Source organism: Physella acuta, unplaced genomic scaffold (genome assembly GCF_028476545.2).
Source record: "Physella acuta isolate Inbredline_101_S28 unplaced genomic scaffold, ASM2847654v3 ptg001112l, whole genome shotgun sequence".
NCBI classification, from domain to species: domain Eukaryota; kingdom Metazoa; phylum Mollusca; class Gastropoda; family Physidae; genus Physella; species Physella acuta.
Genome location: NW_026732629.1, coordinates 84,377 through 110,610, shown reverse-complemented (window position 1 = coordinate 110,610; position 26,234 = coordinate 84,377). Strand labels below are relative to the sequence as shown.

Here is a 26,234-nt window from a genome sequence, read left to right as displayed (position 1 = left end):
TGTAATACATTATTGGGTTTTTTTTTTATGCTCTGTGGTATGTGTGGCATAGAGGCTATTCGTAATGTGTCAAATGCAAAAAAATAAATACTAAAATACACCCAAAGCAAACACAATATAAATTAATATCTTTATAAATATGTAACACTAATTTCTTTTTCTAAAGACACATCACATAAATTTGTTTCATCAACTTACATTTTGATAGTAAATACTTACTGGGACAACACAACAGTATCTGAACTATTTAATTAGTAAACCTATCAAATAATTTTTTTTAAAATTAAAACTAGGTACTACAGAAATAGCAGGAAACAACATGGTTTTACAATAACATTACTATGTAACTAGATACTCTATTTAAAAAAAAAAATTACTTGATACTTATGTGTGAAACAGACAGAATACATAACTTAAAAAATAAATTTTTAATTTTTCAAGATCTAATCCTTTCAATCTACACATGTACAAAAAATGACAAAATAAAACAAGCCAATCCTATTCTTCAAGACAGTAGATCTCATCTGTCTGGCAAATTAACAGTGAGATGGTTTACAGAATAGACAGTCAAGGTGATTTTTTTTTTGTTACTTGTTCAAAAGTATCCACCTAAATAGAGCATTAATGGTACACCTACAATTCTACACAAGCAGCTATATGAGCACCAGCCAAATAAGGTCATCCTACACAAATAGCTAGGTGATAGCACCAGCCAAATAAGGTCATCCTACACAAGGAGCTATAGCACCAGCCAAATAAGATCATCCTACACAAGTAGCTAGGTGTTAGCACCAGCCAAATAAGGTCATCCTACACAAGGAGCTATAGCACCAGCCAAATAAGGTCATCCTACACAAGTAGCTAGGTGATAGCACCAGCCAAATAAGGTCATCCTACACAAGTAGCTAGATGATAGCACCAGCCAAATAAGGTCATCCTACACAAGTAGCTAGGTGATAGCACCAGCCAAATAAGGTCATCCTACACAAGCAGCTATAGCACCAGCCAAATAAGGTCATCCTACACAAGTAGCTAGGTGATAGCACCAGCCAAATAAGGTCATCCTACACAAGTAGCTAGGTGATAGCACCAGCCAAATAAGGTCATCCTACACAAGGAGCTATAGCACCAGCCAAATAAGGTCATCCTACACAAGTAGCTAGGTGATAGCACCAGCCAAATAAGGTCATCCTACACAAGTAGCTATAGCACCAGCCAAATAAGGTCATCCTACACAAGTAGCTAGATGATAGCACCAGCCAAATAAGGTCATCCTACACAAGTAGCTAGGTGATAGCACCAGCCAAATAAGGTCATCCTACACAAGCAGCTATAGCACCAGCCAAATAAGGTCATCCTACACAAGTAGCTAGATGATAGCACCAGCCAAATAAGGTCATCCTACACAAGTAGCTAGGTGATAGCACCAGCCAAATAAGGTCATCCTACACAAGCAGCTATAGCACCAGCCAAATAAGGTCATCCTACACAAGTAGCTAGGTGATAGCACCAGCCAAATAAGGTCATCCTACACAAGTAGCTAGGTGATAGCACCAGCCAAATAAGGTCATCCTACACAAGTAGCTAGGTGATAGCACCAGCCAAATAAGGTCATCCTACACAAGGAGCTATAGCACCAGCCAAATAAGGTCATCCTACACAAGTAGCTAGGTGATAGCACCAGCCAAATAAGGTCATCCTACACAAGTAGCTATAGCACCAGCCAAATAAGGTCATCCTACACAAGTAGCTAGATGATAGCACCAGCCAAATAAGGTCATCCTACACAAGTAGCTAGGTGATAGCACCAGCCAAATAAGGTCATCCTACACAAGCAGCTATAGCACCAGCCAAATAAGGTCATCCTACACAAGTAGCTAGGTGATAGCACCAGCCAAATAAGGTCATCCTACACAAGTAGCTAGGTGATAGCACCAGCCAAATAAGGTCATCCTACACAAGGAGCTATAGCACCAGCCAAATAAGGTCATCCTACACAAGTAGCTAGGTGATAGCACCAGCCAAATAAGGTCATCCTACACAAGTAGCTATAGCACCAGCCAAATAAGGTCATCCTACACAAGTAGCTAGGTGATAGCACCAGCCAAATAAGGTCATCCTACACAAGGAGCTATAGCACCAGCCAAATAAGGTCATCCTACACAAGTAGCTAGGTGATAGCACCAGCCAAATAAGGTCATCCTACACAAATAGCTAGGTGATAGCACCAGCCAAATAAGGTCATCCTACACAAGTAGCTAGGTGATAGCACCAGCCAAATAAGGTCATCCTACACAAGTAGCTAGGTGATAGCACCAGCCAAATAAGGTCATCCTACACAAGTAGCTAGGTGATAGCACCAGCCAAATAAGGTCATCCTACACAAGGAGCTATAGCACCAGCCAAATAAGGTCATCCTACACAAGGAGCTATAGCACCAGCCAAATAAGATCATCCTACACAAGTAGCTAGGTGATAGCACCAGCCAAATAAGGTCATCCTACACAAGTAGCTAGGTGATAGCACCAGCCAAATAAGGTCATCCTACACAAGTAGCTAGATGATAGCACCAGCCAAATAAGGTCATCCTACACAAGTAGCTAGGTGATAGCACCAGCCAAATAAGGTCATCCTACACAAGTAGCTAGGTGATAGCACCAGCCAAATAAGGTCATCCTACACAAGTAGCTAGGTGATAGCACCAGCCAAATAAGGTCATCCTACACAAGTAGCTAGGTGATAGCACCAGCCAAATAAGGTCATCCTACACAAGTAGCTAGGTGATAGCACCAGCCAAATAAGGTCATCCTACACAAGTAGCTATAGCACCAGCCAAATAAGGTCATCCTACACAAGTAGCTAGGTGATAGCACCAGCCAAATAAGGTTATCCTACACAAGCAGCTAGGTGATAGCACCAGCCAAATAAGGTCATCCTACACAAGTAGCAAGGTGATAGCACCAGCCAAATAAGGTCATCCTACACAAGTAGCCAGGTGATAGCACCAGCCAAATAAGGTCATCCTACACAAGTAGCTAGGTGATAGCACCAGCCAAATAAGGTCATCCTACACAAGCAGCTATAGCACCAGCCAAATAAGGTCATCCTACACAAGGAGCTAGGTGATAGCACCAGCCAAATAAGGTCATCCTACACAAGTAGCTATAGCACCAGCCAAATAAGGTCATCCTACACAAATAGCTAGGTGATAGCACCAGCCAAATAAGGTCATCCTACACAAGTAGCTAGGTGATAGCACCAGCCAAATAAGGTCATCCTACACAAGCAGCTATAGCACCAGCCAAATAAGGTCATCCTACACAAGGAGCTAGGTGATAGCACCAGCCAAATAAGATCATCCTACACAAGTAGCTAGGTGATAGCACCAGCCAAATAAGGTCATCCTACACAAGTAGCTAGGTGATAGCACCAGCCAAATAAGGTCATCCTACACAAGTAGCTAGGTGATAGCACCAGCCAAATAAGGTCATCCTACACAAGTAGCTAGGTGATAGCACCAGCCAAATAAGGTCATCCTACACAAGTAGCTAGGTGATAGCACCAGCCAAATAAGGTCATCCTACACAAGCAGCTATAGCACCAGCCAAATAAGGTCATCCTACACAAGTAGCTAGGTGATAGCACCAGCCAAATAAGGTCATCCTACACAAGTAGCTAGGTGATAGCACCAGCCAAATAAGGTCATCCTACACAAGTAGCTAGGTGATAGCACCAGCCAAATAAGGTCATCCTACACAAGTAGCTAGGTGATAGCACCAGCCAAATAAGGTCATCCTACACAAGTAGCTAGGTGATAGCACCAGCCAAATAAGGTCATCCTACACAAGGAGCTATAGCACCAGCCAAATAAGGTCATCCTACACAAGTAGCTAGGTGATAGCACCAGCCAAATAAGGTCATCCTACACAAGTAGCTAGGTGATAGCACCAGCCAAATAAGGTCATCCTACACAAGTAGCTAGGTGATAGCACCAGCCAAATAAGGTCATCCTACACAAGTAGCTAGGTGATAGCACCAGCCAAATAAGGTCATCCTACACAAGGAGCTAGGTGATAGCACCAGCCAAATAAGGTCATCCTACACAAGGAGCTAGGTGATAGCACCAGCCAAATAAGGTCATCCTACACAAGTAGCTAGGTGATAGCACCAGCCAAATAAGGTCATCCTACACAAGTAGCTAAGTGATAGCACCAGCCAAATAAGGTCATCCTACACAAGGAGCTATAGCACCAGCCAAATAAGGTCATCCTACACAAGTAGCTAGGTGATAGCACCAGCCAAATAAGGTCATCCTACACAAGTAGCTAAGTGATAGCACCAGCCAAATAAGGTCATCCTACACAAGGAGCTATAGCACCAGCCAAATAAGGTCATCCTACACAAGTAGCTAGGTGATAGCACCAGCCAAATAAGGTCATCCTACACAAGTAGCTAGGTGATAGCACCAGCCAAATAAGGTCATCCTACACAAGTAGCTAGGTGATAGCACCAGCCAAATAAGGTCATCCTACACAAGTAGCTAGGTGATAGCACCAGCCAAATAAGGTCATCCTACACAAGTAGCTAGATGATAGCACCAGCCAAATAAGGTCATCCTACACAAGTAGCTAGGTGATAGCACCAGCCAAATAAGGTCATCCTACACAAGTAGCTAGGTGATAGCACCAGCCAAATAAGGTCATCCTACACAAGTAGCTAGGTGATAGCACCAGCCAAATAAGGTCATCCTACACAAGTAGCTAAGTGATAGCACCAGCCAAATAAGGTCATCCTACACAAGGAGCTATAGCACCAGCCAAATAAGGTCATCCTACACAAGTAGCTAGGTGATAGCACCAGCCAAATAAGGTCATCCTACACAAGTAGCTAGGTGATAGCACCAGCCAAATAAGATCATCCTACACAAGTAGCTAGGTGATAGCACCAGCCAAATAAGGTCATCCTACACAAGTAGCTAGGTGATAGCACCAGCCAAATAAGGTCATCCTACACAAGTAGCTAGGTGATAGCACCAGCCAAATAAGGTCATCCTACACAAGTAGCTAGGTGATAGCACCAGCCAAATAAGGTCATCCTACACAAGTAGCTAGGTGATAGCACCAGCCAAATAAGATCATCCTACACAAGTAGCTAGGTGATAGCACCAGCCAAATAAGGTCATCCTACACAAGTAGCTAGGTGATAGCACCAGCCAAATAAGGTCAAGTAATCACACCATAAAATTGTTACAAAAAAATATCACAGTGTTACAACATGAATAACAGTTATTATATTTTTAAAAAATGGGCTTGTAACATTTCATTTCAATGTTAACAGAACAGTTTTTGCTTATTAGAGAAATAACATTTTGAGCATGTCAATAAAATGTAAGTGACAAGCCACTTTAAACTCAACATATCAAAGAGAATATTTTAAATATTCAATTTTATTACTGATCAAAAACGTCTGATTAATGAGCTTGTGCCAAAAGCATTGTTAAAATAAAAATTAAAAAAATTAATTTAAAAAATGATATAAATAAAAGCAATGTCATACAGCCTGGTTTTTCTAGGGAGACAGGCAGCTACTAGGGCAATGAATTTCAGGGGTTGATACAATCCATAGAGGCCTCCAGTTCTCCCCAATTTATGTTAGGTACCCGCTGTAGCTGAGTGAGCAGCATAACATCCCAGGGATCTATGTTGGGATCATGTCTTGACCCTAAGGTCATCAATCATGGGATGACCACAACAGTACCCAATAAAATTGTTATTGTAAACATTATCAATGTAGAATGACCACATTAAAATTTGTGGTTAAAATAGGCAGTTTTTTTAAAGATGAAAAGAAATGAAAGCCAAATGTTAATGTGCTTGGTGGAGTAAACTAACTTTAGTATGTGAAGACTGGAGTTACCAAACTTTGTGCTGGAGAGTTATCCTACTTTTTGTTTAATAGTCTATGCAATGGGTAGTTCCTTAACTTCCATTTTTGTACAATGGTATTCTCTAACTATCCAATATACAATCATCTAACTTTGTGATGTGATATTACCTAACTTCTGTGTTAGTTGGCTCTAGTTGTCTAACTTGTGTGTGTATGTTGGAGAGTTATCTACCATTAGAGCAGGCGACGGAGAGTTATCTATCTTGATATAAGATCAAAACCCAGCAGATTCTCTGCAATGATGCCACTTAGTGACAGAAGCTTGAAGGGGGGATGTTTGCAGATTTCCTCAGCGTGGGGGATGGAGTTTGTGATCCAGAAATGGGTGAACTTGGGGTCATCCTGCGTGAACTTTTTCCACGACTGGCCAGGGAACACTGGATGTGTCACGTAAGCACTCAGTGCGATGGCGCCAAGATCCAGCAGAACCTGCCAGAACAATTTACAGAAAATTTAAAAAAAAATTTTTTTTTTTAAATCAATGCCTGAAGTTTAATAACAAAAACGTTAATATTCTAACTATACATTTCTAATTCATATTTCAACTAAAAATACAAAAATACTTTTTAATTGAAACTAAAATAAAAAGTAAATGACCAAAAAAAAAAAACTGAGATGGATAAAAGTGTTTTAGCACCTTGCCACATTCCCTCAGTGTCCCGCCTGTCTGAACCAGATCATCAACAATAACCACATGCTTGCCACTGGGGTCACCTGGTAGAGTAAATGTGGCACTGATAAAATGTACACATATATTGTTTTTTTTCTTCAGCTTCCATGTTTTTTAATAACCCATGTAGACCAGAGTTGCCAGATTGGCACAAGGATTTGGTAGTAACACAAGAGATACAAACATCAACAACAGTGATGATCATGGAGCAGTGAGGTCAAACAAAAAAGAATTTCATGGATTACATAAAAGTCTCAAATTCTTTTTCCAGGATTTAGTCCATATGATATCATAAATTCAACCAGTTCTGATGAATATCTAGTTCTATCTATATATATAATTCTCTTCTTGGAGAAGTTACAAAACACCAAGCTGTAAGCGCGCATAGCAGTCCCCTCTCTGGTCTGGTGAGCTGTGGTTCACGTTAAATGTTTACAATCTTAGAGCCGGGTTTAGTGACGCCTATTAGGGGCAGATAATTTAGTTTGAAACTATTTTTAACTTAGGGGAGGTAACTAAGAAAAGGCTGCTTTCACAAGGGGGGGGGGGGGTTGGGGGAAAGGAGGGTTTTAGTGTTTTAAAGCAAATATTTTCAGTGGCAGCATTCAAATTATGAATGACTGAAAAGTAGAAAATAAAACAACTAAATAGCGCGTATGATTCGCAGCGAGTCGGCTCGTTAATGTAAATAAAGCTGGCTATGTATAGTGCTGACATAACTCCTTATGTGCAGATGTAACAGAATTAAAAAAGTTCATTCTTCATATAAAACAAATATAACAGCAAATATTACAGAAAAAAAATATTTAAAATGAATCCCTTACCATCTTTAACTGTCACAATTTTCTTGTTGCCCTCCATTCGCTTCTTGGCACAGATAATTAATTTGTCATCGTCAGGAAACATGAAGTGGAACCTCTTGTAGGCCCCGTCATCAGGGAAGGCAAACATGATGTTGTCTTTATCTGGCAACTGGGCCAGGGCTTTATCTAACAGGGTGACAGCAGTTTCTAGCCTGCAAGTGAACATAGGCAAACATGATGTTGTCTTTATCTGGCAACTGGGCCAGGGCTTTATCTAACAGGGTGACAGCAGTTTCTAGTGTTTTTCTAGTGTTTATTTAAACACTATTAAGGTTGTATCAATACATTCTCAAACATTCAATATTTAATTGAGATGTAGAGGAAAGAGAAAATATTCAGGTTAACAAAAATAATTTTATCAAAGATATTTTTACACTCACTAGATTGGTCGTAATTTTTATACACCACAGTGAAAACTGTTAATAATATTGCAGGAAGTTTATAAAATTTTTAATAATGTAAAATTTATCCTGAACATAGCATCACTTCAATATACAGTTTGGATGTGAAACCATTGTAATATTGTTAAAACAAAATAACCATCCCTACCTGGGTATAACATTGTCTGAGAAATAAAATCTTTCTTGAAGTGCGTGAATATCATAAATAATAATTTGTGCTGGTCCTCTCGCACTTAATGGAATAGATGAAAGTAATGTCGCCAACGTCTAACAGAGGAAAAAAAAGACATTTTACACTCACAATACAATGGTACCAAAATTTAATATAAAATGACAGCTAATAAAAAATAATTAGCTTATAATAAGACAATGGTACCAAAATTTAATGTAAAATGACACCCAATTAAAAAATAATAAGCTTATAATAAGACAATTGTACCAAAATTTAATGTAAAATGACACCCAATTAAAAAAATATCTTATAATAAGACATTGGTACCAAAATTTTATGTAAAATGACACCCAATTAAAAAATAATAAGCTTATAATAAGACAAAGGTACCAAAATTTAATGTAAAATGACACCGAATTAAAAAAATAATAAGCTTATAATAAGACAAAGGTACCAAAATTTAATGTAAAATGACACCGAATTAAAAAAATAATAAGCTTATAATAAGACAAAGGTACCAAAATTTAATGTAAAATGACACCCAATTAAAAAAATAATAAGCTTATAATAAGACAAAGGTACCAAAATTTAATGTAAAATGACACCGAATTAAAAAAATAATAAGCTTATAATAAGACAAAGGTACCAAAATTTAATGTAAAATGACACCGAATTAAAAAAATAATAAGCTTATAATAAGACAAAGGTACCAAAATTTAATGTAAAATGACACCCAATTAAAAAAATAATAAGCTTATAATAAGACAATGGTACCAAAATTTAATGTAAAATGACACCCAATTAAAAAAATAATAAGCTTATAATAAGACAATGGTACCAAAATTTAATGTAAAATGACATCCAATTAAAAAAATAATGAGCTTATAATAAGACAATTGTACCAAAATTTAATGTAAAATGACACCCAATTAAAAAAATAATAAGCTTATAATAAGACAATGGTACCAAAATTTAATGTAAAATGACACCCAATTAAAAAAATAATAAGCTTATAATAAGACAATGGTACCAAAATTTAATGTAAAATGACATCCAATTAAAAAAATAATGAGCTTATAATAAGACAATTGTACCAAAATTTAATGTAAAATGACACCCAATTAAAAAAATAATAAGCTTATAATAAGACAATGGTACCAAAATTTAATGTAAAATGACACCCAATTAAAAAAATAATAAGCTTATAATAAGACAATATGGCTGAGTGAGATAACCCATCACAGATTGTTCCATCAGTACATAAGGGGTAAATGAATCCACCTAGCTTTGAGGGTTAGCCTCCCCCTGACTTACATACTTACACACACCGATATGTGTACAGGATTATTATGAAGTCACAACAACTAGATAAAACTCTGAATACATAACCTCACATGCCCAGCGCCCACATCACAGAAAGAAAGTTCTGGAATGTTATAATTCTGTGTGAAATACTGACCTTAGCCGTGGCGATCTGTCCTTCAGTGTCCACTCTCTCCATGGTCCCAGTGGGGAAGTAGGGAAGAATAAAGTGGAATGACCTTGACAGGTACCTAATTTAAGAGAAAAATAAACATGGGTTGGATATAAAATAACATGTATGTTGTTGAGGGAAAAATAACTGAATAAAACATTTTCAGGTTTGATTTTTTCTTTAATCGTTAGGATGGGGTGTGGAGATAGTGATACAAGCATACTATTCTACAACTAGCAATGCAATTTGTATCAACAATTACATTCAACAGTTTCCTTTCATGATCATCTCATGACTTTCAGCATATCTATCCACTTACAGACCACTCGACCAGCAAACTCTTTATCCATACAATTTATCACAAATGGTCCACTTGTTTTTCAACGATGTCATATTTTTATAAAATTTCACTTTACACGTCACTCCACAACCAACTCATGTACACAACTTATCTAGTGCTATAGGACACCCCTTTCCTATTTTATATCATTTCCAACTCAAAACCACACTCTACTTCCACTACCTGACAGTGAGTTACCCTGACAGCCACACTCTACTTCCACTACCTGACAATGAGTTACCCTGGGAAACCTGACAACCACTCTACTTCTACTACCTGATAGTTTACCTGAGGAAACCTGACAACCACTCTACTTCTACTACCTTATAGTTTACCTTAGGAAACCTGACAACCACTCTACTTCCACTACCTGATAGTTTACCTTGGAAAAGCATACAGCACTGAGAGTTGCTCAAACACTATGGCAGGTGAGTGGAAGCTTCCAATGAAAATAACTGCGGAGAAAAAGGTTCTAAATCAAGTACATACAAGAGTCAATAATACCATCCTCGAGTAATCTTTGATCCAGTCAATTTCCTATTCTTTTGAACACTTGCTTCATTATAAAAAAATCTATTATGGTCTTTTGGGAAAGCTGCTGTTGGCTATATAAAAATGAAACATAGACTATAGTAGATTATGCATAGAGATGTGGCCAGACTTGAACTCTGACCAAAATAGCATTAACTAACTTCTGTATTTCTTAATACATAAATTTTTTCAGCATTGAATAAGCAACACACACATGGACAATGACACAGACGATTGGTAACTTTTTTTGATAAATATTTAGGAATGATAACAATGATTCAGTTTGTAGCCCCAACATCTTTATTTACCATCAACCTGATTACCATCAACTTAACTACCATCAACCTGATTACCATCAACTTAACTACCATCAACCTGATTACCATCAACTTAACTACCATCAACCTGATTACCATCAACTTAACTACCATCAACCTGATTACCATCAATTTAACTACCATCAACCTGATTACCATCAACTTAACTACCATCAACCTGATTACCATCAACTTAACTACCATCAACCTGATTACCAACAACTTAACTACCATCAACCTGATTACCATCAACTTAACTACCATCAACCTGATTACCATCAACTTAACTACCATCAACCTGATTACCATCAACTTAACTACCATCAACCTGATTACCATCAACTTAACTACCATCAACCTGATTACCATCAACTTAACTACCATCAACCTGATTACCATCAACTTAACTACCATCAACCTGATTACCATCAACCTGATTACCATCAACTTAACTACCATCAACCTGATTACCATCAACTTAACTACCATCAACCTGATTACCATCAACCTGATTACCATCAACTGAACAACTATCAACCTGATTACCATCAACTGAACTACTATCAACCTGATTACCATCAACTTGATTACCATCAACTTAACTACCATAAACTGAACTACCATCAACTTACCATCTTTCCCAGCCATATATTTCACATCCTCAATGAATAAATTGGGAAATCCGTCTGCAAAATTTTTCCACTGAATTGTGTCCCTGAACTCAACTTTTCTGATTGGTGTTTGACTCTTATGATTCTGGTGTAGAGAAATACATTAGATACTCTAAGTATTAATTTCCAAGATTGGTGTTTGACTCTTTTGATTCTGGTGTAGAAAGGTACATTTCTAATTTTTTTAAAATTATTTTTATATTTAAGTACAGATAACTTTTACTTCATTTTGCAATTTAATTCTTTAATTTTCAACAAATTAAAATCAAACGGTAACCAAAATAACAAAATAACACATAAGCTTATTTTTTTCATTGAAAACAATGAATTACTCTGCTTTATAAAAAAGAAAGTGTTTAAATGCAGTAGATTTTTATAAAAATGTATGTTGCATGGAATTTCAAACATAAAAAAAAATATTACTTGTTATTTCATTAAAAAACTTGTGGTTCACAAACATTAAAAAAAGGTGGATGTTTGGGAAACATGCAAATGACAAGATTTATGCAAGCAACCACTCAAAAACATCTATTAGTATCCATCTGAACTCATTAACCACAAATTCACAAAAAAAACTGGCCACTTGAAATAGCTTTGGGTTTAGGCCTACATTGGTTAACCTGTTACCAATCCAAAGAAACACAAACAAAAAAAAATGCTACAAACCAAAGCACACATTAGATCATCACAGGGTCTAGTAGGCCAATTGAATTAAAATTGTTTAGGTATAAATTATAAATACACATTCACACACAAAACTTACATTTTTTCACTGTTAAAAAAATGTATATAGGACTACATTAGGATAGTAAAATGTGTTTGCCACAGCTATTCAAAGGATATTTATAAAACCAATTCACTTTTTTAAAAAACACAAAATAGAGGCCTATAAGCCAAGTTGAAAATTAATAATCAAGCAACCTATTATTGAAATACAGTCATAGAGTATAGAAATATGTTTGCATTACTAAAACAAATATATCCAACAGCCTCCCAAGACCAAAACTAATAAATAACATTCATAAAAATTTTTAATGTTTCATACCTGACTTGGCTGATCTGCAGTAGAGTCAGGCCCACTGTTGACTCCAGAGTGGTTGGAAATCGACTCTTTGCGCCCCTTATGGCAACACTCTGAGATCTCCCTGGCTAAGTTATGCATGGTGGGGTGTGCATAAAGCAGTACCACGTCCACATTATCAAACGGTGACAGGCTCATAGTGATTCAGCTGGAGCTATTGTACAAGATTTAAATTAAAATTTTGCCACTGATTGTTTTTAAAATCATTTATTTAAAACAATGTTATTAAAACTGCAATGTCAAACATGCTGGCCCGTTTACAAACTTAAGGCTTAGATTAAGGGATATGCTGATCTCATTCTAAAAAATAATCATGATTTATGATTAGAATGATTAATGATTATCTTTATGATTTTATGGCATCTGCCAGGTTTGGTGAGAGATGCAATCAGTTGTGCTGTCATAAATCAAAATGTGTCTTTGTTTATAATTATTTTATCCTCTAGTTACACTTTAAAAACAATATTTTAAAATTTTATTTAGGCTAGGCCTACATTAAAAAAAAACATTTTAATAATTTAAGTTATAGGCCTAATAAATTTATTAAATAGGCCTTTGCGCGGTTCGCTCCGCGTTACGCGTAAGGCCGCCTTTGCGCAGTTTGCTTCACGTTACGCTTAATCTTTACCCTAGGTGGCACGCAATCTAAAAAAAAACAGATATCAGGACTGCCCGATTTTTTTTTTCGTGGTAACAATTTAATGTTGACATATATCTAGATCAAGTTTAAGTGTATTTAGATCTCTATATTATTTCAACACCTAAGAGTCTAGTACTTGTAAAAAAAACAGTACAGTGTAGTGTCAAGGAAAGTTTGTGAGGTCAGATGGGTCAGATGATAGTCCTAGATCTAGCAGCAACCTAGCTAAATCAAACTGTCCTTTAACCTTTAGGCCTAGCTGTCTAGCATGCGTGATAGTAGATCTAAGTCTATATTATTTATCCTACGTGAACTTAAAAAAAAATTCAATTTGCTTGAGGGGGAGGGGGTGGGAGGAAGAGAGAAGTGAAGACAAACGATCTCGTGTGAACGTCTATGACGTATGCTTTAGGCCTTCTGAACTCACAGTGACCTCGCCGACCGTGGGCCGTGGTGGGATTTTCCACTCATGCGATAGTAAATGTAAGGCAAGCAATCACGACAGTGACGATGTTTGGAAATTTTATTTAAAAAAAAAAAAGAATCATAGTCTACGTCATATTTTCTATATGAAAAAAAAATGTAAAAAAAAAACAAACTACTAAGGCCGAGCTAACCCCGGGTTCGAACTCTGAACTACGGGTCTATGAACTTCAGACAACAGCTGGTACACTGTTGACTCAACCACAGCGGATGTGATAGAAATGTTAAAAGTAAGCATTTTTAATTACAAGATGGCAAATCAAACCTGCCACGCTTTGCGAGACGCATAGTCACTTCGAATAATTTAATAAAGTTTGAAGTTCCAGAAAACAAGAAAAAAGTATTTTTACTTTGAGGATATTACACATTACACTTGTTTACTTTTGAACATGATACTAAAAGTAACTAGATCTAGATCTCTAGTAGTAGTAAGAACTTACAGTTTACAGTTGTCAGCAGTGAAGTTTGAAAAGTTTCTTACCACTCACACACCAGAGAGTCAGTTGTAGATAGAGAGAGAGAGAGAGAGACTGAGTGTTAGTTTCTAGTGGTAATCTATCGTTTTGGGTACGTAAAATCGCCCGCGACTATTAATGTACGAAAACGTTACCTCATTGTCAAAGCTGTAATAGAAGTATATTGTGATATGTTTGTGTCAAATATTATAGATAAATGAATAATAAACCTAAATCAATGGCTAAATATATCAATATAGGCCAGAAATTAACTTTAAACAGCAGTGTCTGCAAGCAAGATTTGCTATATAAACAGCAGCCATTTGAAAAATAGAGTGACTTCCGCCTGAATCTTGCGCTATAAGTCTATAAAAATAAAACTTAAACAAGATGGCTGCTATAGTAAATGAGCATGGTTGCATCTGTTGGAAACATCCCTGGTGTTCATTTATTACTGAAAAGTTTTAATTCAATTGTTTAAAAACAGGTACATAAATGTAGGGATTTTGGTAAAAAAACACTAATCATCATATAAAAATAAAAATTACATACTCTTGTAGAGCTCAACTAAATGAAAACAACACAAAAAAGATTTTCTGTCTAGCTCAAATAGTTTTTTTTTGGCGAATTTTTTTGTGAGGGGTGGAATCCCCTTGCTTTTGCATTGGCCAATTGTGACAAGTCATGGTATACCTGAATAAATTGAGCATAGTTATTTTACTTGCAGTTGTATTTTGTTCATATTTGCAGAGTTTAACTAGAATGATATATAGAACTTGTAAATGCTGTTGAAATTAATAAAAATAATACAGAACTTATATTTTTGTGTTGGCTTCCTCCCATAACCCCAAAAAACGGTGTGCTGCGCAAATATGAAAATGTTTCTAAAGCCATATTTTATATAAATACAGCAAATGAAAGAACTACAAAGTTAGAAATCTAAAGTAAATGACTTGAACACTGTTATGTGCATATAATTGCCTCATTATTTTGGGCAGGTGAAGTAGAGTCCATCTTCAAGCCATTTTGTTATAAAACTGCTGCGCAAATATGAAAATGTTTCTAAAGCAATATTTTATATAAATACAGTGAATGAAAGAACTCCATAGTCAGAAATCTAAAGTAAATGACTTAAACACTGTAATGTGTCTATAACTGCCTTGTTATTTTGGGCAGGTGAAGTAGAGTCCATATAAAAGCCATTTTGTAATAAGTGAAATGAAGTTATCAGATCAATGTTTTTATGTGTGAATTGTGTATGGATTCTGATTTTCAGCATATAACTATATCTAAGGGTAAGTAGAACTTGAATAGTTAAAATTACAGTTAGCACAATGCTAGTGTATAGCAACAGACAGGTAACCTAGATCTAGGTCTGACTCATGACTCATGTCAGTCTAGAGTCTAGTCTGACAAAATTGGATTTTTAGGAAAAACATATTCTGCAAAACTAGAACTAGAGCTGAAAAAATTAAAGATGGGTATGTAAATATATTTTGAAATAAAAAATTAGATTTGATTGCACATGCCATAAGAATGCTGTTATTAGTTGATCAAACTTAAAGGCAGGAAGATCGGGATGAAAAAATATAACAATGGTGGCAGCGTGACCTACATACAGTGACTACGTTCGGAGGGGTATAACTAATGTCGGAGTCAAAATATCCAAAAACAAATTTCATTTCCAATTACTTAAGATATGTCTGATCAGTAATCTACTCTCATCTAGAGGAATCTTTTAAAAAATCGAGATTCCAACGTATTTGAAACTAACCTTGATACAGAGGGAAGACCAAAGCAGAGACAGCATGCAATCAGGTCGCAAAGCCATTAAAACTAAGGGACAACCACTCTACTTTTTAATTAACCTTAGGAAATGACCTTTTAAACTTAATTAATTACCATAAATTAAAAACTTATTAGTATGCAAAACCAAATCTCGTGGGTCCGGTATCAGAAAGTAATGGGCGATTTCGGGTCATGTTTTTACCGCGAACTCGGCGGATGCCGACAACCCTAATAAATGAAACAAGGAAACATTTTTGTATTTTTCAAAACATAAATCCTCCTCAAAATGTGAAATAATTATTAAAATGTAAGGAGTCACCTGTTTTTCACATTACTAGTCGCGGGCGATTTTACGTACCCAAAACGATAGATTTAAATAGATTACCTTTCTAAACTAGTAGTAGTAGTATATCAGAAGTATATCTAGTTACTAGATCTAATAGTCTAAGTCTAGGGTTTATTAAAAACTGGCAAATAGCTTCTAGATCTAGATTTAGAATCCAGATCTAGTAAACCGTCGTGCAAATAATTTCTATTAATCAACTCCTTGAAATCTATAAATAAACAGCTGTGGTTTTCAAAGAAAGAATGTTTTTGTTTATATCTACAAATTAAAAAATGTAAACGGAAATGAATTTGTTAAAAACATAAATTTTATCTAGATCTAACAGCCAGATATGAAATAAATTATATATAGATCTAGAATCAAGATCTATGTTGAATGCGCTTATTTCAGAGATTGAAAACTAGTCTATAAGTATATATATATATATATATATATATATATATATATATATATATATATATATATATATATACATATATATATATATATCAATGTATATAAAAAAAGAATATACACTAGAGCAGGGGTTCCCAACCTTTTTGTACTTTAGAGCACATTCTAAAATATCGGTAGGGTGGCGGGCACAACCTATTTTAAATCGACAAACTCCTTCCAGAGGCGTAGCGACCGTTCCCGTCACCCGGGGACAAAAATTTCGATTTGCACCCCCCCCCTCCCCCCCACTCAAACTTTTGATTTCCATTCCCTTCAACCTTTCAATAATGTTTATGAAAAAAAAAATTCTCTGTCGAATAGTGAGAGGCGGGCACACACAAATCGCTCGGCGGGCGCCATGGCGCCCGTGGGCACAGGGTTGGGAACCCCTGCACTAGAGACACGATGTGCAACACTAATCTTTGACTAGATTGCGTGCTCCGGCACCCCGGCATGGTGCGTTTTGGCGCTCTGTGCTTTTCCGTGAGAACAATGGTGCCTACGTTCGTTCTAAATAGTGCGATAGACAATGGACAAGATGGGGCATTATAATCGCTTACTAAATCGAATCGGGCGCGTCTGTCGGTGTGATTAGGCGCCATGCACTATCCTGTGAGCACTTTGGCGCCTACGTTAGTTTCAAGGAGCGCCCTACAATATTGACAAGGCGGCACACAACATTCAATGATCAAATCGAGCCAGGGGCCGTACGCGGCGCCACTGTGGTAGTGTAATCAAGCGTCCCTCTGCGTTCTTGACGCCTGGGCGGTCGATGAAGTGTGTTCTACCTCACTATTACGGAGATTGATTAACGTACACTCAAGGCTTTCAAATTAAAAATAGGCCTATTATTATTTCCTGTAGATGTAGTATTTATATAGATCTAATCATCTAATGTCTGTCTAGCTAGGCTCCTATATGTATTTTAAATGTTATTAAGAGTGGATCTAGACCTAGAGCCTAGGTCGGTCTAGGCTTGGTCAAATGAATTTGAAGTGTTATAAAAAACAGTTAATAAAGAGTATTTAGCATCTTGGACTTAAGCATTCAAAACATTCTTTCAAAAAATGCAATTGATATTAAGCGACTGTGAAATAAAATTGATAATTTAAGTACTACTTAATTTAATGTTGATCCAAATTCACTAAAAATTCCAGTATTAATAAGTGATTAACAATTTTTCGTTTAAATCTGCCAAGCTAGTGAACAGTTTTCAGTTAGGGGTCGTCCATAAATGACGTCACACTCGTAGGAGGGGGGTCCGTAATTTTGTGACAATGTGTGATTAGGGGAATAGGGGGGGGGGGGGGAGTTTAGATGGTGTGACGTCACTTATTTGCATTATAAAAAAGCAATGTTAGAAAACGAGTTTTAACCGTTATTTCGCGTTTTAGAAAACGGTTTTAATAAATTGTAATAGAAATTGATCAAAATACTCTATGTTGACAGAGTTGACAAGATTTTGGAAAAATATCGATGTTTAAAAAAAATGCAACTGCAATTATGAGGGCGGGGGTGGGTTGTAGGCTGAGGTGTGACGTCAGTTTAGGGGAGGGGGTCTGGCTTTTGTGACGACGTGTGACGGAGGGGAGGGGGGGTAAAAATCGTCCAAAAAAGCGTGACGTCATTTATGGATGACCCTTTAGTAGTAGTTGCAGTATTAGTTATAGTTATTATTTAAAGGGAGACAGCTGAGAAATTATTTGTTGGTTTGGTGCCATTTATTTCATGAGTTGCTTCCCTTCATTTAATGACAATCGCGTGTTTTCAGTATCTATTACCTACCTTTTTTACATTAAAAGCTTTAAAAGAACTTAAAACTGGAGGAAAGGTTAAAGTCAATTTCTCTTTCAGAAATCACTCCTGCACCCCTTCCCCCCCCCCAAAAACACACAAAACAACAACAACAAAAAACAACTTCTTTCAGCAAGTCTACCATATCTGGACGAAACAAAAAGTAATTTTAAAAAATGCATACTTTTACCAGTGCCCCCCCCCCCCCCACTGAAAAATAAATGTTTTAAACCAGTGTCTACCACTCCTCAACTTTACCTCTTCCATACTTTAAGGTATAGCTATAGAGGACAGTGTGCTTGAGTTTGTATTTTTTAAAAACAAATCTTATGGAATAGGCATATATATATATATATATATATATATATATATATATATATATATATATATATCAGAGGCGTAGCGAGGGGGGGGGGGCGTGGGGGGACATATGTCCCCGGGCGCCGACCTTAGGGGGGCGCCAAATTGAAAGTTTGAGGGGGGGTTTGTCCCCGGGAGGGGTCGCTACGCCTCTGATATATATATATATATATATATATATATATATATATATATATATATATATATATATATATATATATTAGCATATATATGAGAGAGAGAGTAAATGTTCTCGCTGTATGTATTTAAAGGTAAAGTTCTCAAGTTAGTATACCGTCCCTGAGTCCACCCAACTCTGATGGGTATCTAACTCACGTTAGGGAAAGTAAAGGCGGCTGGGCATAGTGCTGACCACACTATCTCTTCATATGCCGAGGTCACAGAAACAAGTGAACTCTACTTCACTTGCCCCATAGACCGTCAGGTTTGAAATGGAAACTTTTACTTTTTTTTTTTTCTCTTTTGGATCCTGATGGCACTTAGAATTCACCTGTTTCTGTGAAGGGATGGTGTCATGGAATTATGCATCAGCTGACATCCCTAATAGATTGAATATGTCATGTGTTGCAATGTTCACGGTGCTATTAAAAAATGTTTATCTATTCGAATTTTAAAGGACTTTATACCAGTTACGACAGTAGCTGGGATAATTATTAATCCACAAAAATTACATTCAGCATTTATAATTTAACAGCAGTTACGGCTGACAGTAACAGAGTAATATTATGGTTTAAAACAAGTCAAACAGAATTAAAATTTGATCATTTGTTTATTTAATTTATCTGGCATCTCAGATTCACTATCTCACAGTGACCTATGAACTATGACACCAAAGGTCAGCTCTTTGAATTTAGAGTGCTCAGTTTTTGTGTCATTTTATTCACTGAATGTCAAACAGGGGTGGTGTTGGTAGTGGTGATGGAGGTGATGCTGATGGTGGTGGTAATGGTGTCACTTGGTTCACATCTGGGCTCAAAGTTCATTAAGGCATTCTTTAATAAAAATATAACAAACAAAACTGGTATAGACTATTGAGTATAAAAGTAAGAATTTAGGCCCTAATGATTTTTTTTTAGAAAAATATCTTCAAAATCCTTGTTTTTAACAGAACTAGACATTTAAGGTAATTCAAAACTAACCATAATATTAATGTCACTATATTTAAAAATCTCAAATTGAATTTTAAAAACTAAAATTAATGTATCGGTTTAAAAAAACATTTTGTTTCGGTTTAAAAAAACATTTTGTAGAATATATAAAGATTTTAAGTATCTGTGTTTAGTGCTTGTTAACCTGAACATATGGCCAATCTATGGGATTTTCTTCAGGTTCAAAGAAAAAATGGGTAGGAATAATTATACTTAAGGCCCAGTATGAGCCAAATACGGCTCTTATCTTTTGCCGCAGGCTACGTGTGTCTTTAATTTCCAAAGAACTTTTTAAATAAGCTTTCTCAAAGGACGTTAACCCCCATGCTATAAGACAGGTGTGTGCATAGATGAATGTCATGGTGATGGCATCAAAGTACAGCAGAAGTGTTAAAGTTGTCACAGTTAAGGCTGGAAGAAACGACTGGTATCCTAGAATAAATCTCATTATGGTGATCGGAAAAAATACATCGAAGTAAGACATATCTTGCCAGAGGTACCATGCAATATAGGGAAATCCATGGAGGGTTGCGTAGATGCAGCTAAGCCAGGCCCAGATTAAAAATACATAAAAGAATCTATGGTTGCGGTACCCGACGCAAGCACCAGCAAAAAAACAATGGTGGTCTCGTTTTAGGACACAGGTCCGACACACTGGACAGTGGTGGCAGCGTGGGGGGCGAGTCCGATTACAATCATAACAAGGCACCCAGGACCAGTATGGGTAGGTTTTAGTAACAACCTTCCCATTAGTTGTAATCACTGGCTTGGGCGAGATAATATCCTCAGTAGTGATGGAGTGTTGCTGCTGGTTTGAGTTTGAATCTGTGGTGACACTGATGAGATCAGCTATAGATCGGCTACTGATCTGTTGGTTAACCTTGTTCATCTCAGCATTGGCTTGAGCTGCCTCTTGTCCCAAGTCTCGTTGCTCCAACCCTGCATGCCCATTCGTGGAGTGAATGGATGAATCTTCAGTAATTAATGACATGAGCATAGCTGATGATGAATCTCGTTGGTTGATCTGTTAACACATTTTCAAAAATTCCAATTTATTTTACAGTTAAATTTTATTTATTAAAAATTTTGAAAATGTCCTTTAAGACTAGGTGGGCTGATATCTCAATTAAGGTCAAGTAGGCTATTTATTTGACCATGGCAAATAAAAAGATTTTGTGGTCTGCACAAGACTATCCTTTCACAAACCATCCCATAAGCCCTATTAACTAGCCTTTATATATTTTTAATGTCTGAAACTGTAGTTAAAGAATTGTATAATCAGTATAATGTTTAAAGTTGTAACTTTCATTTCATTCAGACAATGAAAGTTTAACATATCTTATTTTTAGATAAATATTTAGTTAATGTCTGAATGTTGAAATGGTTTAATAATGAAATTTTTATGAAATAGTTTCATTAAGGCACAGAAAAAATGTTGTCTCATTATTATTGAGTTTCAGCTCTTATGCACAAATTTAAATACATTTTTTTAGTGATGAAATCTTTTTCATTGGGTCTGAGATTAAAAATCACGACATTAAAAAACAATGAAATAAATTATCTTGCCTTTTGGTTAAGTGTATTCCCTGCTAAAGCTCTTTTCACTAATGGATCACCATTTTTGCAAATATACCATGAATAGGATGAATCAACATATCGAATACCAATCCAGTTGATCATGAGCTGAGTGGCCAACACAATGACCACTGCCTGCTGTACAAAAATGACCGTGTCATTGCCCTCGTACATCTGGGGCATCACATGGAACAGGCCAATTTTCAAAGTAGAGAAAACAGTAAATAGATATAATGGAACTGCTATTCTGAAATAGACATTTAAAAAAAAATGGTAACCACAAAGAATTAACATTAGGGGTGGATTATCTCCTAAAGAGATTACTTGATTTACCCCACACACCATTTAGTAAACTTCATCAGAAATACATATCCCACCACCCTTCCTAAATAAACTAGATCTAGTCAAAGTTATCATTCTCTAAAAAAAAAATAACTGTAATTCTAATGAAACACAACATTTCTTTTTTTTCTTTTAAAAAAACACAAAAAGTATATTACATCACTTTTCTTAACCTTCCCTTCCCACCCCACAACCCTTCCTGAGCTCCCCCCCCCCCCCACCCCAACCAGAGTTTCTTTTTGGCACCTCTTCAGTGCCCTGTCCCTCTGGAGCATGTCCACCACCCCTCTGGTTGAAATGAAAATATATATTTACGAGAAAAATGGCCCGTTGAGGAAGGATACAACGGGCGCTAGGCTGATAGTGCTGTCTCTTTTCTCTAAACTAAACCCCCCCCCCCCCACACACCCCCCACCCCCAAAAAAACATGTCTACCGTCCCATTCAACGAAATATAATTATATACTTTTTCCAGTGTCCGTCCCCTCCCCAAAAATTCTACCCCCGCCCCCGAAAATTTCAAGTACCCCCACCCCTCTCCGGGGAGGAAAAAGTCTGAAAGAAACACTGGTGTCGCGCTTAGCCACTACCCAAAGAATTGCATTAAAGAAATTGCAAGAAAACCACTTTTTAGATTAGACACATTAATTAGGCGGTAATTTTATTATAGAGTATCGATGAGGAAATTTCTTTTGTGTTGGGGAGGGGGGGGGGGGCTCAGACGTTCTTACGCGGGGGTGGGGCTTCGCCCCTACCCGAAGAATTGTATGAAAGAAACTCTTCACGCAAACCACTTAGATTAGACAAAATTGCCTTTTTATTCAATGTTTACTCGAGAATCAATGACGTCATATTACTGTGTGCACTCTCCGGCTTGATATTATTTTCTACTATACGACGTCATACTTCGTTTTCGTTTCACTGTGCAAGTTTTTAAATTGCTTGTGTTTTCTCTAGAGCGTTCTTGTCAGATAGATACACAGACAGTGAAACTATTAGTATTAATAGTGTGCCCTCCCCCCCCCCCCCCAAGCACAAGAAAGCTTTTAGTACCTTAGGTACTTTAAATCAGGGGAAAACATCAGGGGGGGGGGTGTTAAGTCCTGTAATGTCCTGCTTCCTTGAATATTTAACATGTATGTTGTATAGGTCAACAACTTTATTTAATTATTCTGGCCCCATTATTTTCTTTGGATGTCTGATTTTTTTTTTAAACATTTGAAACAGCACCTTCAGTAAATTTATAAGTTAAAGAAAGTGCTTGAGTAACCAAATGAATACTTTCAGTGTTCAAACTTTTTCTTTTAGTTAACTTAACTTGATACTTCTCCCCCTCTCCTCAACATCAATTTTATAACAAACTGTGTACTCCATCTCGTTGTAGATTTAACTTAACATCTTAGCAGTGTTAATTACATAAGCAACATCCTAATTGTCAGAATGTTAAGAGGTTCTCACCTGTTCACTGCTTCTGGGGTCAGTGGAGAACTCAAGGCTTGTAGTTTTGGTCGCTTAACACCTTTCTGGTAATGTGCTAGCAACTTTCTGCGCAAACTTTCCATTGGAGGAGGCTCTTTAGGTCCGGTTTCTGATCTATCCATCATTAGAGATTCAGGCTGGGATGGGCAGTCAGTATCATCCATTTTGAAGACTGTCTGTTTGAAAAGAGAATAATTCTTTAAGATCTACTTCTTTTTACAATTCTTGACTTTTAAGCTTATATAAGGATTTACAATCCATAACACATTTTTATACATCCATATATATGGATTAAAAATTAGTTATCAATTTTAAATCATGGTCTATACTTAATTGCATAATTTCAGGTATTTTATGCTCAAAAGGCATTACCTCCCTTCATTAACTTGATTGATAACTGATTGATTTATTTTTTAGATTTTTGTATTGATCTGAATATTGGCTGCTCCCACCCACTTAGAAATGCTGAGAATTGCCTTGTTGACATCAGCCCATATTAGACTGTATGGATTAAATGCTTTCTATCACAAAAAAGGTTAAAAATAACAAGGACCCTTGCATCCCCCTTTCTCCCCCACAACCTTGCAAAAGGTGTTCATCAAAATGATAAATTTCCCAATTAAAATAATGTTATTAAATACAAAAACAAATCAAAATTGAATGTTAATGAATGTGCTGCAAAAAATGTAACTGTGAAATCTATATTCAAATTAAAATAAGCATCCAAAATGTAATAAAAGTTTATTTTTTCTTTCAACCAGTCTTAGTGTTACAAAAGTTATTTGAAGCCTACTGACCTTTAAAATTGTTTGTTTGGAATTAAAATTATATTCTGATACTTCTTTTGACTAGTACTAAGGCTGTCTCTTCATTTAAAAAAGTATATTTGAAATGTTCACTTGCCAGTCTGGTTTGTAAATAAGTTATTTTCTTTTCAAGCCTGAAATTGAGGAAGGATTAAAGTGATGTGATAACCCAACCAGTATTACTGATAACAAGACCAAACCCTTAAGTCCTCATCCCCTCTTTAGATATTTAAATCTACTTGTGAAATGGTTTATTTTTCAGTTTTTTGTTTAATGGGTAACAACTGTTAACTCTTCATTTACCAAATCTGTAAGCCCAAGATCACTTTATGAATTACAAAATTCAGGAAAGTATAACTGATTATCCACCATTAGAAGAGAAAAACAGTTGTAGACCCTAATGGATTAGCCTAATGCTGTTTTTAAGACTCTAACTGGGTTTTCATATTGATTGTATGGATATTTAATAATTATAAATCTGTGGAGAAAACCAAATTCCTGTAGGCTAAATTTTCAACAAGCTAAGTCACTTGGCCTATGCCTTTATATTTTATATTTAATAGGGCTTAATAAAAGGCACTAGATATAGGCGTATATATGTTATAGAATCTGATATACCATACCCAAGTAGACTGGAAGAAACCATTCAATCCACTCAGAGTAGGCCTACCGTTTAAAAATGTATCATGATCTCATCATTAGAGGCATGACGGAGTAGAATTTATCACCTTTCAACTAGGGGGAGCACTGAAATATCGACTGATCAGTCTGGCTTGATTTGTTTGTTAATTATTAATTAAAGGAAGACCAGAATGATGGACGAAAATAAAATGCCACATTTCTAACTGTAACTAGATTCTAGATCTAGAAGCTAGTAATTAGTAATTACTTATTCATGTTGAAAGACCAGGGTATTTTTTACTATTGGTTGGTAGGCTATAACTATAGATTAGATCTGGATTCTTGATAGACTATGCACTATCCTATACATTATAGTATAATTATTATGTGTAATAATATGTATTATGTATAGTATTATAATAATACATATAAGACATATTATTTATTATATTACATATTATTTCACATAAGGGGTCATCCATAAATGACGTCACGCTTTTTTGACGATTTTTACCTACCCCCCTCCCCTCCGTCACACGTCACAAAAAGCCAGACCCCCCCCTAAAATGACGTCACACCTCAACCTACAACCCCCCTCAAAATTGCAGTTGATTTTTTTTTAAACTTCGATATTTTTCCAAAATCTTGTCTAAACTATTACAATTTGTTAAAACAGTTATCTAAAACGCGATATAACGTCTAAAATTAGTTTTCTAACATTGCTTTTTTATAATGCAAAAATGTGACGTCGCAACATCTGACCCCCCCCCCCTCCCCCTCATCACACATCGTCACAAAATTAAGGACCCCCCCTCCCCCTACGAGTGTGACGTCATTTATGGATGACCCCTAATGAAGTCGATTTGGATGGAGAGTGGTGATTGTCTAAATACGGTAAATAGGCTTGAAAACCAATGACAAAATATCACGCAACAAACTATGAGCAGCACTCACCCCGGGCTCTCGTCTTCAAGCTCAGTGAACCGTACTAATCAGTACACATTGATTTGAACTAAAATATTAATAAATTCGATGCGGCCAATGAGGGCACTTCAGCGGTGACCGCGGTCTGGCCTAAAATCTGTATATTAATTAACCGAAAGCAGCAAAACGTCTTTTCCATTAAAATCTTCGATCTACATCTTGAACATGTGACGCTTTTACTTTACTGGTCCTGGCCCTTAGGCTTACAATACACTCAACTGGATTACACACATCTTTGACAAAGGCGTCCATGGAAACGGGTAAATAATGAGCGAGATCAAGAAGTAACTCGTCTTGGGGAAAAAAAAAACACTAACACAGTTGTTACGGCTGGTTTGATTTTATTTTTATTAGGCCCAATAAAAAAAGTCACTACCTTGAGTACAGCATAAGTTACACTTTCAACGACTCCTTTTTCACATTTATTTTAAAATATTTTTATTTTATAAAAATGAGCATAAATGAACAATAAATAATTTATTATCGCTATTT

The 26,234-nt window shown here is 36.3% G+C and overlaps 2 protein-coding genes across 3 annotated transcripts; both read right to left on the bottom strand.

Moving 5' to 3' along the window:
• Nucleotides 1–5,768: 5,768 nt before the first annotated feature.
• LOC131955890 (uncharacterized) lies at nt 5,769–16,426 on the bottom strand. The gene is made up of 9 exons (XM_059320185.1): nt 16,305–16,426; nt 12,431–12,620; nt 11,347–11,470; nt 10,249–10,321; nt 9,512–9,605; nt 8,029–8,147; nt 7,441–7,631; nt 6,584–6,660; nt 5,769–6,375 (listed from the first exon to the last, which is right to left on the bottom strand). Exons 2-9 carry the CDS (start codon nt 12,602–12,604, stop codon nt 6,145–6,147), a joined length of 1,083 nt encoding a protein of 360 aa, XP_059176168.1. The 5' UTR covers nt 12,605–12,620; nt 16,305–16,426; the 3' UTR covers nt 5,769–6,144.
• A 3,112-nt stretch (nt 16,427–19,538) lies between these two features.
• On the bottom strand, nt 19,539–26,002 carry LOC131955892 (uncharacterized). 2 transcript variants are annotated; one of them, XM_059320189.1, is made up of 5 exons: nt 25,713–26,002; nt 24,129–24,271; nt 23,311–23,507; nt 21,503–21,758; nt 19,539–20,960 (listed from the first exon to the last, which is right to left on the bottom strand). In XM_059320189.1, exons 3-5 carry the CDS (start codon nt 23,493–23,495, stop codon nt 20,067–20,069), a joined length of 1,335 nt encoding a protein of 444 aa, XP_059176172.1. In that variant the 5' UTR covers nt 23,496–23,507; nt 24,129–24,271; nt 25,713–26,002; the 3' UTR covers nt 19,539–20,066. The 2 variants fall into 2 exon arrangements, with proteins under 2 accessions (XP_059176172.1, XP_059176173.1); XM_059320190.1 differs by lacking the exon at nt 24,129–24,271.
• Nucleotides 26,003–26,234: the final 232 nt, after the last annotated feature.

What these genes read in the sequence shown, in the direction of transcription:
- LOC131955890 (XM_059320185.1), bottom strand. Translation starts at nt 12,604, where the DNA reads ATGAGCCTGTCACCGTTTGATAATGTGGACGTGGTACTGCTTTATGCA. An exon ending in AATTGTGACAGTTAAAGATG is followed by an intron (nt 6,661 to 7,440) that starts GTAAGGGATTCA and finishes TTACTCTACCAG; the next exon opens with GTGACCCCAGTGGCAAGCAT. An exon ending in CACTGAGGGAATGTGGCAAG is followed by an intron (nt 6,376 to 6,583) that starts GTGCTAAAACAC and finishes TTGTTCTGGCAG; the next exon opens with GTTCTGCTGGATCTTGGCGC.
- LOC131955892 (XM_059320189.1), bottom strand. Translation starts at nt 23,495, where the DNA reads ATGGATGATACTGACTGCCCATCCCAGCCTGAATCTCTAATGATGGAT. An exon ending in ACCCCAGAAGCAGTGAACAG is followed by an intron (nt 21,759 to 23,310) that starts GTGAGAACCTCT and finishes TGTCTATTTCAG; the next exon opens with AATAGCAGTTCCATTATATC. An exon ending in GGAATACACTTAACCAAAAG is followed by an intron (nt 20,961 to 21,502) that starts GCAAGATAATTT and finishes ATGTGTTAACAG; the next exon opens with ATCAACCAACGAGATTCATC.